This window comes from Dermochelys coriacea, chromosome 8 (genome assembly GCF_009764565.3).
Source record: "Dermochelys coriacea isolate rDerCor1 chromosome 8, rDerCor1.pri.v4, whole genome shotgun sequence".
NCBI classification, from domain to species: Eukaryota; Metazoa; Chordata; order Testudines; family Dermochelyidae; genus Dermochelys; species Dermochelys coriacea.
In genome coordinates, this window is record NC_050075.1 from 16507730 (window position 1) to 16528713 (window position 20984).

A 20984-nucleotide genomic window follows, 5' to 3' on the forward strand; every position below is an offset into this window, starting at 1 on the left:
CTTATTTCTCATCTCCTGCTAATGAATCTGGGAAATAATCACAAACCCGGAGGTTTTGTGCATCCGATGAAGTGAGCTGTAGCTCACGAAAGCTTATGCTCTAATAAATTTGTTAGTCTCTAAGGTGCCACAAGTACTCCTTTTCTTTTTGCGAAACCCGGAGGTGTAATTGGAAAATAGCAATGTTGAAAGAGACCTAGGGTTGTGAGTGGACTGAAAATTAGATACGAGTTTTTATCATGATATGGCAATGCAAAAGGCCAGCATGGTTTGGAATTAGACATAAGGGTCTACCTTTATTGAGCCCCCAGGCTATGAAATCTTCTAGGCTACACAGGATCTGAATTTCTGATGTAAAAAACCCAAAAGAAATAAACAAAACCAAGCCCTTTAACCAGAGCCACAAACCTTTTGGGCTTTCTTTATAGAATAAAGAAATAAAAAAGCACACAAGCTCATTTTTCCCCTTTGTAGATGAATTTTAATGATTTAAGCATCACAATACCCCTGGGAAGTACTATCATCTCCATTTGATTGCCGAAATAACCCAAAGCATAGAATGGTTATATGACTTGCTTCCAGCCACAGCTGACCCACTAAATTACACGTTTTTCTTGAAAATTACACTTACTAAAAAAGTACAACAGTTTACTACAGTCTTGGATCAGAGGCAATGCTAGCCTACTGGGGGCCCTAAGTAGGAATATTTTTGGCTCCCCCCTACCCCCAGGTAAAGTTACTAATTGCATTATTTCCACAAACCAAAAAATATACCCACACTATATATACTAATACACTTGTTAAAAAGTCCACATTAAATAAGATGAACAGTATTTTGGGGGTAATACTAAATTGGGGCCCCTTTGAGCTGCTTGGAGCCCTGATCAACTGAAGTCTGCTTATTACCTTACCCGTTTAGTACCACCACTGCTTGGACTTAAATGCTAAAGTGTCATATTGTAAGCGATCATGTATGTGGCAGCCACGTTTAAAAAATATGAATATTGTCATCACAGCTGCAGAATCAGGACAGAAAAATTGTATGTTGTATTACAGAGATAGGCCTGGTATAATGGTCTGAGCAAATCATCCTCAGCTCTGGTTTTCCCAGTGCATTGAATCTTCGACATGAGTCACTATTAGACTACACATTCTTTGGATAAGGGCTTCTCCGTGTGCATTATACAGCCCGAAGCACATTGCTATCTTTAAATAAATACAAAGAAGTACAGGATTTAATAATCCACAGGCTGTTTATGTTTTAGTACTATTGGGGCTCCATTGTACTAGACATAGTAATAGATATTTCATGCCCTGAAGTGCTTACAATTAGAGCTAGTCAAAATGTATTGCTTGAAACTTTTTTTGATGAAAAAATGATTTTTTCATCAGAAGAGAAATTTCTGCTTTTGATGTGTTTTCAACAAATTTTTTCAAGTATTCAAAGAAAAAAACATTTTTCTGTTTTCAACTTAAAATAAACCAAACACGCTTTTTGGGTTGAAGTTTTATTGGAAAAACCTCAAAAACCTTTGAAGAAAAAATTAAACAAAACTTACAAAAATATTATTTTCACTGCAATATGTCACAGGAACAAACAGAAACTATCCCAACCAGCACTCCTTACAATATAGATAACCCTGACATACGAAGGGAGGGGAAATCGAGGCAGAGAGGAGTGAAATGATTGGCCAAAGGTCACATAATAGCCTATTGGCAGAGGTGGGAACAGACCCCAGGTCTTCTGCCTTCCAGTACCCCATGTAAGCCCATGCAGCGTTGGTGTGTAGAAAGTTTTTGTACAGCACTGTCAAGGAAAGTCCTCTTCTCCTGACAGGGAAAGTTTAGTAGTGTTAAGAGGGAGAGGAATCCCACCAGAGGCTAAGAAGTGCCCACCCCCCAAATTCCTGCACTGTTCTTGTTGGGTCTCCTCTGGTCCCGCATGAGGTTGGTAGCAACAGGTTTCAGAGGAATGTCCTTGAGTAACCCCTGTTCTTGTCCCAGCACCTCCCCCATGCCTTCTGCGGTCTCGGTAGCAACGTTATTCCTTTAAGAGGCGGCGGGGGTTCCTTCTCCTCCTTCATGCGACTTGACACAGGCCTGGCCACGCCCCCCCTCGCCTGTTCTATCATCGCAGGGGCATCTCTCCTCCCTCTCCCCTCCCTGCCCCCAGCAACTCTTGCGCCGATTGGCTCCGGCTGCGCAAGAGGCGGCCTCGCGTTCGAAGAAAAAGATACCCGGACGTTCCAATGGGAAGCGCGTTCGGAAAAATGATACACAACGTTCCAACGGGGAAGGGAAGCGTCCCGATTGGTCCCGGATGCCATCAGGGCTGACCAGCGGCTGCTGCCGAGTGAGGCCGCTGGGCTCCTTGCTTCTCGCCCTGCTAGGGGAACTGTAGGCAGCAAGCAGCATTGAATGGGCTGGGAGACAGCAGCGGAGGCACCCTGGGGTTTGCAGCGTGTGTGGAAGTTCTCGCCATGAGCCGTCCCCAGGCGGCAGCAACTGCTGCTACTGCAGCCCGAGCCCCCTCCTCTTTGCTTCTCCTGTTCCCACCCCTTGGCATCTGAGGCGGATCCCAGTGCAGACCCTGAGGCTCATTAACTCCTCTGACCTGCTTAGTATGTTTAATTAATTGATTCCCCTTCCTCCTTCTAAGGTGCCTGGAAATCTGTGTCCAATTGAGAGGAGAGGGGTGTTCCTCTGTGGATAAAGTTTCAAATAGACTAAGAACATATACTTGTATTTTTTTTATTTGGTTGCACTAGTGGAAATTCCTTCGTTGGTGAGGTTTTTTTTTTTTTTTTAAAGGGTTATTGGAGGGGTGTGTGAGGAAACCATGGGACTACCTGCTTTGGAATTTAGTGACTGCTGCTTGGACAGCCCCCAGTTCCGAGAGACGCTGAAATCTCATGAAGCTGAGCTGGACAAGACCAACAAATTCATCAAGGAGCTGATCAAAGATGGGAAGTCGCTCATTGCAGCACTCAAGAGTAAGTGAAAGCGTGTCAGAAACCTGAAGGGCAGGGGGAAGGAATGATGGTGGCTTAAACCTGACCAGGAATCCCGAATCGCATGTATCTGACCCAGTGCCACCCGGGATACCTTTGCATGGTGGAATAACAGGGCGGCACTGGCTGACAGATACAAGCATCTGGAAAGGGTATTGGATGTAGAAGCAGAAAGCTGTGGGGAAAAATAGGAGCTAAGTATTAATCTTGTATGATCGCTTTCATGCTAATGCCTTATTGTTTTTCAGCAGTTGTACTATAGCTTAATTAGTAACAGATGTGCCTATGGGCAGTCTTGGGGTGGGGTGCACAGGTGTTGGGGGAAGATAAGGAACTCCCGAATGAGAATGTCTTGGGGGTGTCTTCCAAAATGCAGTCCTGCAGGCAAGCTGTAAATAATCTGGCTTTCACCTTTTGGTATGTAAATAAAAAATGGGTTGGTCTTCAATGAGTTTTTTCCCTTCTCCTTCTGAAAGTCCTAGCATATTTCTACTGAGAGAGGCCACCTGAGAAGCTGCTTTCACGAAAGGGGAGAGGTTATGGTTTTTACAGGTGGCTTATTTAAAAGGGAGCAGCACTTCTCTTTCCTTACTGCCTTAGCTCTTAGCAGAGCTATCTCTCTCCTGGTCGAAATTCTTTATTCAATTTCTTGTAATAGAGTAGGAGAGGGGATGCGAGGACAATTGCTTCTTCTCCAGAAGATGTTGCCAGTTGAATAATCAGGAAAGTAAACACACAAACAATGATGAATATCCCCTTTTTGGTTCGCAATTCTGTCCCTCAAGGAGAAAAAAATCCAACCCTTGTGGTGGTGGAATTGTATAGTCTTCTCCTCTCCGATAAAGTGCATCTGTAATATAGCTTTGAAATCCCCATGACTCTACATCTTTAGGCTAAATGCCACTTGGTCATGGTTCATAAATACTAGCAATGTTTAACTCCTCTCAGTGTGGATGTTGTACCTTATCTGCAGCATTGCTCCTCATGACTTTTGGACTTGAAGTGTGGCTTACATATGACTGCAGTAAAAGACAGTTCACTAGATCATCGGTGTTACTTTTGGTTGTCATTGTTTCTAAATTAAAATGGAAGAGCTGTACACTACTGTGTGTCCTTTTCCTGTTTTCTCTTAGAAAGTAACTAATGTTAAATTAAGCTGTTTTTAGTCTGAGGTCTATTCTCCCATTAGTTCAGGAGGAATACATTTGTGAGCAGTTCTTATTAATGGTAATACGGGCATTCTTAGCAATGGTTTCAGAGTTTCATAGGGCATGCAAACACACAGGAAAAACCCTGTAATACACATGCTTGAAAAGCTGAGTGACGAATCGGTTGCCTGCCATAAGGAAAAGTGTTGGCACCTGCTTTTGAATTCTAAATCTGCATGAATATTACTTTTAAAAAATACGTGTTGTTATATGGTGAAGTGCGGATTCAGTAATGAAATCCGTCTCTTGAGAGACTGGTAACAACACCTGCTGCCTTGCATTATGCAGTCAGCTGTTCATACACGTTTTTGTACAATTACTGATTTATTTCACACTTGACCTGTCCCAGCACTGGGTCCTATTCCTCCCTCTGCCCAAAGCAGTTTGTGGAAACTGAAGTGGTGATTTTTGTAAGAGGGATACAATTTCTTGTAAAATTAGGTTTTAGGTTAAGACTATTAACTTATCCTAGCATTTATTTTTTTATTTTGTAAGTGGACAGAATCAAGATGCAATCCTCAGATTAACTTTCTCCAGCACTGAAAAAACAAGGTGTCCCAGTTACAATATAAATATTGTAGGGATAGTGTTTTACATATCTTAGCTCCACCACCCTGCTCTATCATATATCAAGCTTAGATTTGCTTGTGTAGTTGGGATCCAACTGGTATAATTGAATCATGTTACAGCCCTGATTAATATAGGTGTGACATGGTTAGATTTTTATCTACCCGAGTAGGAGTAAATCATGTTAAATACCATCTTGGAGGTGCTATATTCTTAATGTAATCTCCCCTATACAGATTCCTTTTCACTGTAGAGAGGCCCTAAATTATGGATATTTCCTCTGGCTAATGTCTCTCATGCTCTCTCTTAAAAGCATATTGTCAAAGTATCTTGTAACCTAAATGTACTCCCATTTTTTATTTATTTTTAAAATTTGATTTTTTTTTTTTTAAACAAAAGGGGGAGGGTGGGAGGAGAGACTAAACCTTTCTCATCCACCCTCCATGGCTGTGGTTCCTGTAGAACAAATTCATTTGCAACAGCATCATGATGCTGCCATGTTCTCACATCTGGACACTACAGCATGGTATTTTGTATGCCTCGAGTTATTTTGGGATTCTAAAACACAGAAGGTTACCCACTGAAAATCAGGACAGGTGACATTCCTATCCAGGGCTCCTGCATTCTGGTTTGTCATTGGAGGGTTCCTCATAAATGCTGAGTGCAGCTGTTGGGTTTTATTTGTGCTCTTTTTCCCCCTCAGGTCAAATTCTGAGCCTACAGGTGTTTAGGTCCTTTACACTTGTAATCTCACCACAGATGTTCTGTGTTTCAGGATTCTCCTTTGAACTTCTTTACACTTTGGGTGACTGACTGTCAAAGAATAAGCATTCACAGATTTGCTTGTATGCAGACCTGATGTATTAAACAGCATGTTTAATTCTGTGGCATCATAAGAGACCCTTTTCCTGCTGGGTATCAGCATGTTGTTTGGGGGTAAGCCATCTACAAGTCGTGTGTCTTTTGAAGCCAACATATCTCTTTCCAGTACAATAGTGGAACATACATTTGAAATTTCTCTGGATTAATCAAAGTCTAGTTCAGCCTTTCCTTAAAAAGGAATTCACCAGATCTAGGAATGCTTTCTGTCTTCTTGCCAAGATCAGGCTTTATGACAATATTTTTATGCTACCCTGAATTAATGTGACTTGCATTTCTTTAGTGGCATCTGCGTATGTGGTAAGATGTTGCAGTTGCCCTTGTATGTTCTTGGCTATTAATTCTTGGAATCTGTGTCACTTTCCATATATCCAAGACAGCTACGATGATTCTGGTCCAGCAGCGACAAGGATGAGTTACAACATTGCCTGGTGATAGGAAGACTTTGCAACTTGATCTAAATTGTGGTGGAAGAAAGTGTGTAGGTCTCTTCGAAGGAAAGAACGGTTTATGACTCAGGTTTTTTTTCCTACCTTCATTTCAATAAACATCTTTGATGAAATCCTGGCCCTGAATAAGATGGTGGCAAAAACTCCAAGCGACTTCAGTGGGAAAGTCGAGGGGAGTCTTTGCATTGACTTTGCTGGGCCTTGAATCAGGCCCATATGACTAACGGCTGTTAACAGCATCACACTAGCAGGCATATTGTGTGAGAGGGAATGGGTTAGAATGGACTGCATTGAATTTCTCTTAGCTTATTACCGCAATGAGCTATTTTCTGACAGGATAGACAACTGACGTCTCTGAGCAATCCTGTTCTGAACTTGCCTGAGCAATGATCAGCTTGATCTGTTACTGAAGTGAAAACTTTAGGAGTATAGAACTATTGTGTTGGCCTTTTGGCTAAAATCAAGTATGCTCTGTAATAACTGAAATGAACTCTATTGGGGGAGGAGAAGGGAGGGAGGGTGTCACATATTGTATTTTCAGAGGGACAGATTGGGTACTTTAATAAGTGCTATGATGCAATCGGTGCTTACAGTACTGTGGTCTGTGGAATGTTTTTCTTTGTGTCGGTGTTCTAGGAAGGTAGATCTGCATTCTGATCTGTTACTCCTGTGCAAATCTGAAGTCATTTGCTTCTCCTGGGTGTACCTGAGAGATGCATTCTTTACCCCAAGGTGTTTATAATCTAAATTACAAAATGGACCATACTCTTCAGCCATAATACATAGAGGGTTTGAACATTGTTGTAGTGCAGTTCTTAAAATAGCTTAATGGACGTTCAGTGAAAAGTTTTGGAAGAAATGATTTGTTCGGAGGAATATGAACTGCAAGTTAAGTAATGTCATGTGAAAAGAGGGATATAAGGGATGTCAGAGCTGGTTAACACGCATACTGTCTTCCTCTTCTAAAAGCAGACTCATTCTGTGCAGACTCATTCTGTGTGGGTATGTCTACAGTGCAAAGAAAAACCCACAGCAGTGAATATGAGAGCCCGGGTCGATAGCACTGTAGATGTTCCATCTTGGGCTGGACTCTGGGCTCTGATAGCTGGCAAGGGAGGAGGGTCTTGGACCCCAGGCTCCAACCTGGGAATGTCTGCACTGCAATTTTTTTTTTTAGTCTTTCAGTCAGAGCCCCACAAGCCAGAGTCAAGTGACCTGGGCTCTGAGACTCTGCCACAGGTTTTTCTTTGCAGTGTAGATGTACCTTTCGTTTTCTTAAACGAACATATGAGTATAAAGCAGCATAATCAGCTTAAAACATGTAACCCATGTGAATACACATCATATCTGTCTGTGACCATTTTAATTCTCTAATTTCATTAAATGAGGGTTCCAGTCTTGGGATGGGTCTTAATTGTGTGGTTTTTTTTTTTTTTTTATAAACACAAACAAAAAAAACCCAACCCACCCTATTGCAATGAATGAGTTCCTTTTTATAAGTTTTCTTGCGAATGTGCAAAAAAGTGTTGGTTCGTCTGTTACTGGTCTGGAGATTGCTAATATCCAGTAATGCTAAGTAACTTCCTAGACATTCTATTTAGGACAATTTTGTATTGGTTTTTCAATAACAATGTCAAACTCTACTGCTTGCACTAATGAGACTGCAGTGTTTTACACTTACTGTGCACTTAAAGGTGATTTTGTGCCGTGTGTATGGAACCTAGAAGAATGGGGTCTTGGTCCATGATTGGAGCTTGTAGGCGCTATGGAAAAACAAATAATAGTGATATGACTTTCTATTCCTAATAGTCTAGGAGAGTTAAAGTCTGAGCACTTGCCCCTAAATTGTATTTGTATGCCTTTTAAAAGGGCCCTGATTCTGTGGCCCTTTCTCATGGAGTAATTGCATTAAAGGTAGAATTAAGGGCCAGTCTACACTGGCAATGCTAAAGTGCTGCCATGGCAGTGCTTTAATGTGGCTTGTGTAGTCATGGCTGAGCTCTGGGAGAGAGCTCTCCCAGCACTCTTTTTAAATCCACCTCCATGAGAGGTGCAGCTCCCGGCGCTGGTGCACTGTCTACACTGGTGCTTTACAGCACTGAAACTTGCTGCACTCGGGTGAGTGAGAAAGTTGCAATGCTGTTAAGTGCCAGTGTATACAAGCACTGAGACTTCTTCCATGAGGAAGTGTGATGGAGTCAGACCTGTTAGTTGGAGAGTGCATGTGAATCCTGTTTGTCTTGAGAATGCCATGCAAAGTAACAACCCCTTTATATTAGGTGAATATATTTGTACTGAAACATCAGTTTAGCTAAGGCAATGACTATTTTTCCTCTGTACGGACCTTTTCAAGAATAGAATTTCAGGTTTTTTGTTTTTTGTTTTTGTTTTTAAATGGGTTGGTAAACCTTTTAAAAGGAAAAGTCAAGAACAAAAGGAGGTGGTGGTGTTTGTGGGGGAAACGTCATCTCCTAATCACAGAATATTGAGATGTATGAATTCCCCAAAAGCACCTTCTGTAAAACACTTTCACTGGAATGCTTCCAAATACAGATCAAGTGCACCACAGAACCCCTGATTAGTGCACTAAACCTTTTGCCTCTAGAGGCAAGGTGATGCTGAATTGGGTCACAATTGAAAATGCATTTCACACAACCATGGTGCAGGACTAGACTAATCGGAGCTATTTCAGCAGGCTTGCTTGCAAAAAAGTTTTAAAGGGTAGCAGCTTCAGAATGTGTATTTTCTTCCTTGCTTGTATTCTTCTCTGCCTGTCCCAAACATTGGCTGTCAAAGTGGCTTAAAGTAAATTAGATCCTGCTCTCTTACACTGATGTAAATCTATAGTAAATCCATTGATTTCAGTGGAATTACACTGGTGTGACAGAACAGAATTTGGCCCTTTTAACTTCTTCCTCTGAACATCTCCTCTTTGTTCTTCAATGTGGAAAGCCCAATGACTTCAGAAAGAACTGGTGCCCTGCATCTTGCAGGATTGGTCCCATTGAGACCACTCAGTTGTTTTGTCCAACTGTTCACTAAATCATTGTGGAGGAATCATGAGGTGTCTGGCAGAACCATTGGAGTGGCCTGGGGTAGAACTTGCCGAAGTCTGTATCTGGATATAACTGTTGATGTTCAACAAACTTGCTCTTTATTTGCACAGAAAAGTGAAGTAGCAGGATTAGGACCTAACTGTTTGGTTTTTTTTTTTTTTTATATCTTAAGGTAGTAAATTTCCTTCTGGCTTGTTAAGCACTCAGTTGTAAGGCCTACAGAAAAGTCTCTGTATAGCATCAATCATGATGTCTCCCTAAGCCTGTGTGGGGCACGTAATAGTCTAGTCTCCTGTGGGTCTCATTTCTGTTGTTGGGTTTAGTATGCTGGTGTTGGTGGCCAGTAATATACAGGAGGTCAGTCTAGATGATCGAGTGGTTCCTTCTGGCCTTAAAACTCTGACTCTGTGGTGGTTTTGTTTTTCCTTCTGTTACCTGCTGCCGCAATGAGTGCGTGAGGAGCTGTGAAGCAAATTTGGATGAGAATGGCAACCACCCTGATCAGTTTGGGAAAAATCTACTAAGATAGTAAAAGGAGTGGATGTGGGGGTTAAGTACAAGATCTTTTAGTGCAAGTGATGTGATAAAACTCGCTATTTAAATATCTGCTTGAGAGTATCGTCTCTTTACATTCTTTCCCTTTCTGTTGACTGTTTCATATCTTCTTCACTTTGGTTTAGACACAGGATATGTGTGAAGGGTTGGCTCTTTTGATGATGATAAATGACCAGGGTTGAGTATCTATGCAGTGTTTTGTTGTAGTCTCCTAATTTCTGCCCCGCTCACCTGCAGTCCAATGAGATTAGAAGTGTGGACGATTTTTGCCAGCATTGCTTGAACAGTTGTGACTGATTGGCCTGTATGACTGAAAAGGTTAAGCCCCAAGTACAGCGGGGTATATTCCTTGCAAATGTATATGACTTGTGTGTGTATATAGGCCACAAGGTAGCCCTTGGCAAGAACTGTTTTCTACTCCAGGTTTGCTCGGCAAGTCTCATTACACATCCAGCTGGTTAAAATCAGCGGTGTTAAGCATTGTATTTGTCTATCTAATCAGAAAAGATTATTTAAATGGCTATAATTAAGTTTTCTCACTAGCCATAAATCCAGATTTTTTTGTTTTTAAACAAAAATTTATCTTATGGATTCTGTGATCAGCTTTCCTGGGGTTGCACTATTTTCACCATGTTGTTTAAAAGCACAGAAGGACATTTAGTGTTTGAATGCATGTGGCTTAAAAATAAAAAAACCTAGCTTTTGCGGAAGACTAAGCTTATTAAAAATCCTGCAGTGCTTGGGGCCCATTTCTGTAGTGAGGATTTTCTTATATTTTGGCTTTCCTTTTTTTAAGTAAGGGAGGATCTGACTCTGTTTCCACTGTCTCCATTTATTTCTTTCTGATAGGTTCAGTGGCCTGGTTTTCATCAAAATATGTCCCTCTCTGCGACACCATGCATAAATTATTCAGAAAGTCTTGCAAATGCTAAGATTGAAAGTGATGTTAATAATGAACTGTAAAGAGTGGAAACAGTGGGCTCTTGTGGAGGTGATGCAGGTTACCCGGCAAAGCTGTGTGGTGATTGCAGGCACCGGGAATAGCTGATCTTCAACCCCCTGCTCCCCCTTTGCCTTCTCTGGCTGAATCTGAAACGTGGTGGCTGGATTAGGAAACTCAGGTCATGGCCAGGATCACTTTCCTTGAGCCTAGTATTCCCTTTAAATGTTGGTGTTACAACCTTCCATGAGGGGGAGGGGAGTGTAGGAAGAGTTTAATTTTGGCTCTAAGACGGTGGCTAACTTTTTTTTTTTTTGGTGGAGGGGGAAATTGCTGGATTTGTCAGGTTAGAGCTAGTTCTCCAAGAAAAAGTGCAGAAACTTTGAGCAGATGTAGCTGGGAAACACAACACTAGAAACAAGGAGATGCGGGTTTTAGTCCTATCTGCCAGAGGCTTCTTGAGACCTTGGGCAGGTCAGATTGTATCTGTTTGCCTTGGTTTTTCTCTGTAAATGAGGGGCTGCAACCCAAAGAGGCTGAGGCTTGATTCATAAAGGTTTATAAAGCATTTTAAGATGGAAGGTGCTACCAAAGTGCACAATGTTTGTTTGAGCCCATATCCCTTGCCCTTGCAACACTAAGGTGAGGTAGGAGGAGTTGGGGGTGGGGTGGGTGTTGGGGAATTATTCAGAACAGTTTTTTTTTTTTTTTTTCATGTAATGTATTACACATGTTGGCTGCAGTAGGTGATAAACCAGAATCCAAAGAGGTACTTGATCTTAAACCCTGTGGTTTGTGGCCTGCCACCTGTTCTTTGTGGGTTGCACGAATTGCCTCTGCAGCTGGTCAAAGGTTCCTGGATACTGCAGTGGGAGGGCCCATATAAGTAAGTGTCTGGGTGTATTTTAAAGGTGACGCGTAGCCACTCCCTGGCAGAGCAAATCCTTAAAAGAAATGTTCTTCCTTGAAATAAAATGAAGAAAAAAGTACCGGGCAAGAAAAAAACAAAACAGAAAACCTTGTGGGTGAAAAGAAAAGGAGGACTTGTGGCACCTTAGAGACTAACAAATTTATTTGTTCATAAGCTTTCGTGAGCTACAATCTCTAAGGTGCCACAAGTCCTTTTCTTTTTGCGGATACAGACTAACACGGCTGCTATTCTGAAACTTGTGGTGTAGTTGCTAAAGCACATCTCTTCCAGCAAGAGGTGGGGTTAGTAGTCCATAATAGAAGCTGATAACAAAGCAATAGTTTCATTCCGATAGTGTTTCTTCTATGAAGTATAGTGGTAGCCATCTTGGCCCCAGGATATTTGAGAGACGAGATGAATCTCTCTCAAGTCCTTCTAAACAGTTGTCTTCAAAAATAATAATAAAAAAATCCAGTCACATGGAGAGGTACTGAACAGCTACTGAGAACCCTCAGATCTTTCTAAGGCTCCCACCGCCATAGAGAATATAAGGAAGCCTCGTCTTTTGCAAAGGAAGCTGCTTTACCCCACATATTTCAGGTCAAAAGGGGAAGAATGACTGTGTGTGTGTGAACACATCTGCTCTTGAGCTGCATTTTTATTTAATTTAGTGAAATAGCAGCAGATTCCCTTGGGTTAGCTGGGGATCTCTACCCCAGTAACATCATGACACTTTGGTTGCTTTAAGCAGGATAAAATTTTTGACTGCTCAAGCTTCTTGCATGTTTACCTAAGGGCTAGGTGCTATAGCAGCATCCAAGAGACTCTTCTCATACTTATGTTTTTCGCTCCTTTCTGACTTAACTGTGTGTTTTTGTTTTTGTTTTTTTTTTTTTTGTTCTGGCTCACTGGATGCTCCCTGATCACTTGCACTCTATGTCTAATGCTTTCTTGTCCACATGCAGGTTTTTGCCTAATTTGGTACACTACAGAAGTTTGCGGTTTACTCTTGCTGCGGTAGAGCTTACAGCCCAGTCTGGGTGTCCTTTTTCTTAGTGCTGAGTGCTGTCTCTAGGCCACCATGCTAGCCTGCTCCCTTGATCATAGCACATTAAATGTCAGCAGTTAAACGCTGCTGCAGGGTATATACTCTGTATGTGTGTCCACAGACTGATGAGTGACTCAATGGCTGTCTTCAAGCAGCATTGTTGTTAGCAGGTGAACTGCTGTGAAATTTTAGTCTTCACCTCCGCAATTGGGGCTTGTTTCATGCCTAGCCTCATTTCATCTGAGGTGATGTTTTGAGTGGAGTTCTTTGGAGACTGAGGCCTTGTTTATACTGGCACTTCACAGTACTGCAGCTTTCTTGCTCGGGGTGTGAAACTCCCCCCCCCTCCCCCCTCGAGTGATGCAAGGTTTAGTGCTGCAAAGTGGCAGTGTAAATTGTGCACCAGTGCTGGCAGCCATGTTCCCAGTGCTGATAGCTACTCCTCCCATAGGGGTGGTGTGTTGTGTTTTGTTTTTGTTTTGTTTACAGCACTGGGGGAGAGAGCTCTCCCAGCGTTGGGGCTGTGACTCCACAGCCACTTTTAAAGCCCTGCCAGGGCAGCGCTTTAACGTTGCTAGTGAAGACATGCCCTGAGGTTCGTGCCCTAAAGCATCAAGCATAAATCTACATAGTTAGGAACAACTCTGAACCTGTTGCTGTGGCCTAGAATTAGCCTTGGAATTTTAACTCCTCCTGTCCTGCAGGCTGAATTCTAGTGACTAAAACTGAATTCCGATACCTTTCTTCCAGGAAGGCAAAGTTTTAAGTTTTCCCTGCTTGAAAAGAGAAAACGAATCTACTTCCCTTCAGGAGAGGCTGGAAATCAATGTGAGAACAGCAGGAGGCTTGTTAATTATCAAGTCTAGTTCAGTACAAATAGGATAGTAAATCGCTTCATCCCACTTGCCTCTCTGTTTTGCCCATTGTGGGAGCTGTCCCATTTATTTCAACTTTTATCATCATTATTATTCCCTCTTACTAGATCTAAACTGGGTTAATCCCCTCTTCCCATTTTCTGCTGCTGAAAGAATAGTGGGGTGCTAGAGTAGCTAGTCAGCCACTGTTGGAGTTCTAGACTGGGATTTTCAAAGGTGCCTAAAGGAATTAGGTGCCCAAGACATACCTCTCAGCATATGTGCAGTATACCTCAGGTGGCATGTGATCAGGATTCATCACCAAATTTGGTTGGCTTGTTGGATCATTAGCTTCCCCGGCTTGGTCTGGGTACTGACTGGGAGTGTGACGTGAATGCTGATCCGTGCCCCCCAAGATCCACTGAAATCTAATGGCAGTTGGGCACCTAACCCTCACACTCCTTGAAAATCCCAGACTTAAGCACCATGGGTAGCATTTTCAAAAATTACGTCACTGAGGTGCTTTTGGAAACTTAACACAATGTTGCCTAATCCTGCTCAGAGCGACTCTGAAATGCCAGTGTGGCTTGGAGCCTTGGCCATGCCAGAGCTCCTGCTATTGTTTCCCCCAATGGAGCTGACCCAGTCGCACTAGGCGCAATGTGGAATTTTAGTGGCAAAACTCCTTGTGTAGCCAACCCTCAGTCTCTCCTGTGACTGACAAGCATGGATTTCAAGAATCAGACAGGCTACGGTGTGCTCACTGCGTGGAAGAAGGCTGAGGACGCGTGGCATGGATTTTAACTAGGCTGCAACTTGTATTAGTTAAATTACTTCCAAGGTTCCCACCAGAGAACAGCCCCATGCAGTCACTCGCACCCATTGATCATTTGCCAATTCTTGGGGGCTTCCACCATCAGGGGATCCAGTCATCATGCTAGGAGGGTCTCTGGGTGCCTCCACTCGCCTGCTAAATCCCTTCCCCTTTTGGGGGTTGAGGCAAGAGGGGACCTTGACCACCAGCCAGCACTGCCATCAAGTGCATTGGCAGGGCACTCCCTCCTTCCCCGCCCCCCCAGTTTGAATTTTCCCCCAGGGGTTTAGACACAATGCCCTCAGGATGTCCACTATAATATCTTTTTGGAACTGGAGCCTAACTCACCCAGTTCTTGCACTGAGCACCTGCCAAAAGTTGCGACAAACACCTCATTTAGGTGCAGACTGTGTGTCTTGGGATGGGGAGAGTTCCAGCCCTCTGGTTGCCTAAAACCCAGCTCCTAGGTTTTGCTGCGAGGAAGGTGGAAAAAAACCAACCAACTTTGGCTGATCTGTTGGTATGGGCTGACTGCTGGAAACTAGCAAACAGGAAGTAGTTCTGAGCACACGGCTCTTATCATGGCTCCAAATCCTCAGAGGCTGCAAGCCTACCCTGGAAGTCCTATTGGGCTGGAAATCTCGCAGGGCCTGTCATGTCCTTTTGCTTTCTCCCATCATGGGAGCCACCAAAGCACACCCCTTGCTGGCCTCAGGGCCCTCAACTCACACTGTGTGAAGACAAGCGCTTGAATCTCTTTGCTGCAGTGGCTCCTGGCTTCAGGGAAACATTTTCTAGTTCCTGTTCATTTGGGTTGAAACCGATAGAGGATATGTTGCTGCTTATGGTGAATTGTAGCTGTCACATTTCCCTTTGGGTAAGGGGTTTCCAAAGAGATAAAAAGGTGCCTGCCAATATGGTTATTTAGCTGGTCCTGCTGAAGTTGTTCTTGCTGGGAAACCAGGACACAATAATGTTGGTTGGCTTGTCCATACTTCCTTCTCCTTCACTAAGAACTTGTAGGAAACCATACCTTGAGTCCATGCTGGTGCTGAGCCGGAGTACAGATCCTTTGTTTCCATTTGTCTTGCTCTGGTTATGGGTCTGGGAGCAGGTATGTACCCTCTGCATGAGATCTGGTATATTGGCATACCTCTTCCTCCCTCTTGTCTACAACTTCTGGGGCAATAGTACTGATCACTCTCCAAACAGGCTTCTGTAGAGGTCTGTCTAAAGAAATCTGGTTGCCTTCCAATCTTTAAACAGAGTGCATGCTTTTAATTAGACTTCTGGCAGGGCACTGTGCTTGAGTGCTTGTAAACTTTGGGCTGGTGTGGAACAGATGCTCTTCAGCCGAAATCCCCATAGGTATGTGGAGTTGCCCGGTGGCAGCCTGTAGGCCTGACCCTGTTGCATGCAAGCACATACAATTAATTGAAATCAAGACAGCAGCTGTTCTTGCACCCATCTGTCCCAATATGAGGTAATACTTCTCTTTAGTGGCCTAGAACCAAGATACTCACTGGGGAATGAACCCCTGTTTTGTCCACTACTTTTGCCTTGTATGTGTCTCCTTTTCTCTTTCAGGCTTTTCAGGAAGCAGGTGTCTTGGGTGTTCATGGATTATCTTCATTCTGCCTGCCATGTTTGTAACATTCTTGTGGTCCCTTGCCCTGGGTCAGCAGGAGCTCTGGAGTGTTGGCACTGTTGTAGCAGGAGAGGTGTGATCATGCATATGAAGGGCATCTGTTTTTATATTTCATAGATTCATAGATACTAAGGTCAGAAGGGACCATTCTGATCATCTAGTCCGACCTCCTGCACAGCGCAGGCCACAGAATCTCACCCACCCACTCCTATGAAAAACCTCACCCATGTCTGAGCTATTGAAGTCCTTAAATCATGGTTCAAAGACTTCAAGGAGCAGAGAAGCCTCCCTCAAGTCAACCATGCCCCATGCTACAGAGGAAGGCAAAAAACCTCCAGGGCCTCTCCAATCTGCCCTGGAGGAAAATTCCTTCCCGACCCCAAATATGGCGATCAGCTAAACCCTGAGCATATGGGCAAGATTCACCAGCCAGATACTACAGAAAATTCTTTCCTGGGTAACTCAGATCCCATCCATCTAATATCCCATCTCAGGGGATTTGGCCCATCTCAAGGGATTTGGCCTATTTATCCTGAATATTTAAAGATCAATTACTTACCAAAATCCCATTATCCCATCATACCATCTCTTCCATAAACTTATCGAGTAGAATCTTAAAACCAGATAGATCTTTTGCCCCCACTGCTTCCCTTGGAAGGCTATTCCAAAACTTCACTCCTCTGATGGTTAAAAACCTTCGTCTAAACTTCCTGGTGGCCAGTTTATACCCATTTGTTCTTGTGTCCACATTGGTGCTGAGCTTAAATAATTCCTCTCCCTCTCCTGTATTTATCCCTCTGATATATTTATAGAGAGCAATCATATCTCCCCTCAACCTTCTTTTAGTTAGGCTAAACAAGCCAAGCTCCTTAAGTCTCCTTTCATAAGACAAGTTTTCCATTCCTCGGATCATCCTAGTAGCCCTTCTCTGTACCTGCTCCAGTTTGAATTCATCCTTTTTAAACATGGGAGACCAGAACTGCACACAGTATTCTAGGTGAGGTCTCACCAGTGCCTTTGTATAATGGTACTAAAACCTCCTTATCCCTACTGGAAATGCCTCTCCTGATGCATCCCAAAACCGCATTAGCTTTTTTCACAGCCATATCACATTGGCGGCTCATAGTCATCCTATGATCAACCAATACTCCAAGGTCCTTCTCCTCTTCTGTTACTTCTAATTGATGCGTCCCCAACTTATAACTAAAATTCTTGTTATTAATCCCTAAATGCATAACCTTACACTTCTCACTATTAAATTTCATCCTATTACTATTACTCCAGTTTACAAGGTTATCCAGATCCTCCTGTATAATATCCCGATCCTTCTCTGAATTGGCAATACCTCCCAGCTTTGTATCATCTGCAAACTTTTCACTCGACAGAGAAGAAAACTATGCCAAGAATGGGCCATAATGAGATGAGTAGTTAGCCTGACCTGCTCAGATTTGCTGTGTAGGACTCCCTCCGGGTTCATCATCCCCAATGGGGCCTGGAAACCTCTGCAGAGTTTCTTCTGTAAACTGCAAGCAGGATGTGAGACTCCAGGAGTTCCTGGCCCTAGTGATTAGAAACCAGCTGACTGGGCTCTTTAGAGCAGTGACTATTTTAAATGACCTTTTAGGCAGGCATCTTACAATTTTCTCCCTCCTGCCTCCTCCCCATTTTTGGTCTGCTCCTCACCTCCTGACCAGTTCTGTACAGCTACAGGAGTTAACCAGCTTTCTTCCCCTGACTAATCTTGGGCTGTCTTCCTCCCCATTGCAGTTCAGTTTTTTCTATGCCACCCAAATAGCAGCTGATCCTTCTAGTGTAAGTGACCTCCCAAGGTGATAAGTGGGCAGGCATACCTGAACAGAAGACTGCTTATCTGCTGCTTCAGGCAGGGACATGACTCCACACCTGAAACAAATCCACTTTCACAGCTGTGCTCAGAAGAGTTGAAACCTGTCGTTTTGCGACTCTTGCTAATGCTTACTTAAATACGGAGTGTTTGACTTGTGTGTTACGTTCTTTTCTCTCCCACTCCACCCCCCTCAGATCAAATATCACAAGACTGAGGTTCATTTTTAAATTGCTCCTCTCCACAGCTAAGCTTCTATCCAATCAAAGATGTCCATGACTTAAAAAAAATCACCTGCAAGGTTGCAGCATTAATCACAGCTAGTATATGAGAATCAAAGTGAAACTGGCTAGAAATTAAAGTGAAACATGCTGGTCTCTTTCCATTGTTCAATGTGAGTAATTTTTCCACAGATTTAATAATTTCTTATTAGTAATAAGAAAATGTCTCCATGTATAACTTTCAACCGGACAGTCTCTAAGAATATGGTTTCTTTATTACTATACAGTATTTGTGTAAAATGATATGTGATGATCTGTTCTTTTGGTGTCCCCCCCCACCCCCTATTTCTTTGTTTTCTCCTGCCTCCAAGAAATTAGATAGTATTGCCTTACTGATCACCCTATAATAGACTGATTATTTGACTGACAAAATTAATTTTTTTTTTGAGTTTGTGTGTAGTATTTCTCTTCCTTCCTTCCCCTTAATTGGTCATATTATGTCTTTTTAAAGTATTCTGTTGTAAGTGGTTTGGTTAAGGGAAGAACTAAGTTTAAGAAACTGCAGTGATTCACTGAAGATGCTATTAGGTTAACAGGAAAGCTTCTCCCGTTGGCGTAGTTAATCTACCCCTGCAAGAGGAGGTAGCTATATCAATGGGAGAAGCTTGCCTGTCTACTCCATGGGCTAGGTTGGTGTAACTGCATCGCTCGGGGGGTGGATTTTTTCAAACCTCTGAACAACGTAGTTATACTGATGTATGTTTATAGTGTAGACCTGGCCTAAGTCAGGAAGGGAAGTGAGAACAGGTAGTGTTTTGACACTGACCTAGGCTTCCCTCCCTGTTTGTTGGGGTCTTATGGGGAATGATAACATTGTTTTGTTTTTTTTCCTGCCCAGGAATGACTCTTATCTTACCTGAAGAAGAGCTCTGTATGGCTTGAAAACTTCTCTCTCACCAGCAGAAGTTGGTCCAATAAAAGATACTACCTCATCTGCCTTGTTTCTCTCACTTATCTATCAGGAATTCTCTCTCTCTAAACCCCCTTTCAATTAACCTAGCTTGAAGCAGGGTTCTCTTTCTGAATAGAATCTGAGGTAACTGAGGTCCAGCCAAGAGGAGTCTTTGATTAAGGGATTTTGCTGCTGAATATCTTTTCAGGGCTAGTTTATAGAGTTGCACATCATCTGATTGTGCCAAGTAGCCCACTGTCCATACACCACAAACAGCAACCAACCTCCTCAAACTAAACAGGTTTTCAGTCTGGACATCTCACCATCACCTGTGCAGCAGGTGGAGGTGAGCATGGAGAAAATTCTGTGGAAATGTCTCTAAAACCCCAAACTCCAGATGAAGTGGTATCTGCGCAATACACGAGTGAGCCACAGATTGCTAAAACTAGCTGCTGAATGTTTGTTTACTGATCTTCCTTTCTCCTGGAATTTGAGAAGGCACCCAGGCTCTGGGGAGTAGTGAAGGAGTTGAACAGGTCAAGTAAAAAGTGATGGTTTTAAAACCACAGGTGCTTTCTGGTAAAAATCAAATGGTGAAATATATTCCAGGCTGTCGTATACCCATGTCTCTGCCAGGCTCTAGCAAGAGACACTGGTACCAAAAGAGCCTGCCTGATTTCAAGGCAGGAGATGGAAGGAAGCCAAGCATAAAATGTAAACTAATGGAAAACCTCAAGTACTTTAGAGGAAAGAGTTAAAATCATATCTGTTCAGCTGCAAAGCCCCCTTTGTCCTAAGAAACACTCTTGTTTCTCAAGACTTCTAGAGCCAGGAATATCTAGCTCTTGTTAGTTTCTCATATGGCTCTCCTGCAGTGCAGGACAGTATTATTAATAGCATGCCTGACAGCTAAGGATTTACAAACACTTCAGAGTAAAACATGTTTGCTGCCTATTGGAAGTGTTGCCTAAGAGTCCTGTAACTGGAAGTGGTGATAGATAAAAATATCCAAGCCCCTCCCTCTCACTTAAATTCTTATACAATTGACTGCATTTGCAGAGAGCCAGTTTTGCTGTATAACCCACTAATCACTCAACAGCTTCTTCTATTGTGGCTATTCATACCACAGTACATAAAACCACAAATGTTGGTGGGAGTGGGAAGACTTGCGGGCAGATCTGAAAAGACTTAGTTTTTTAAAAAAATCTTTAACTTTCAAATTGTCTCTTCCTTCTTACCTCTCCATGAGGGAGGTAAGCACTATAACCTCTTCACAGAAGCACAGATTAAGGATCTGACTTTCAAATCACTGCCTCTGTTCTTTCAGGCGCAAACATTGGTGGTTAGATGTCTATACTCCTGGCTAGAAGATGTGCTGCCACTCGATGTGAGATAAGGGAAGAGAGAGCGAGAGTGGTGTGCATTGTACAAAGGGTGAAGAATCCTCTGTTCCATGCTGGGTTACCATGGCCACCTGAATTTGATTGTTTCCTGGTGCAGCAAGTACAGAATGTCTGGATGCATCAGTTGAACACAGTGTTTGTGGGCTGTTCACCGTGATAGGATAATAATGTTACAAAGATGACTCATGATGCTTTCAAGGCAGAACAGATCTTAAGTCTTCAGAGAACACTGAACTAGAGAATTATGGTCAGGACAGAATAGCTGGGAAAACTGGTCTGCTGTAAAGGCCTAAACTAACAATGCATGCCCATGTTACCTGTTTAGTGTATGTGTGTATAATGTGGCCCTGGTATCTTACTGCGTTTTTGATAATCTTTTATTCCTTCTGGCCCTTGGAAGTCTGAAGGAACTGAGTTGAGCAGCCTAAGGCAGGGTATGAAAGGGTGTTTACCTACACAGGGGGTGAGATGGTTCATGTGGGCATGAGAGGCCAATTGGCACACCTGGTTGCAGTTGGAGGGTGGGCCAACCCAATTAAAGATGAGTCTGAGTTGTGGGTGGTACTGGGTGGTTTCTGTAAAGAGGGGAAACCCAGATTAGAAGTGGACTGGAGGGAAAGATCTCT

General features: G+C 43.0%; 1 protein-coding gene and 1 long non-coding RNA gene across 8 annotated transcripts in view; one reads left to right on the top strand and one right to left on the bottom strand.

The window, feature by feature from the left end:
* The first annotated feature begins 492 nt into the window (after positions 1–492).
* The window catches only part of ARHGAP26 (Rho GTPase activating protein 26), a 315168-nt gene continuing 294676 nt past the window's right edge, over positions 493–20984 (top strand). For 2 of the 7 annotated variants that reach the window (XM_043491279.1, XM_043491281.1), the window contains exon 1: positions 493–2993. In XM_043491279.1, coding sequence (XP_043347214.1) covers positions 2840–2993 — 154 coding nt within the window. In that variant the 5' untranslated portion in view covers positions 493–2839. Of the gene's footprint in view, positions 2994–3024; positions 3429–20984 lie in introns of those variants that run through there. The other 5 variants (XM_043491280.1, XM_038413988.2, XM_038413986.2 and 2 more) reach the window with 5 other exon arrangements.
* On the bottom strand, positions 13095–17781 carry LOC119860364. Its single transcript, XR_006273913.1, has 2 exons — positions 17378–17781; positions 13095–15995 (listed from the first exon to the last, which is right to left on the bottom strand). It is a non-coding gene; the product is annotated as an uncharacterized LOC119860364 (long non-coding RNA).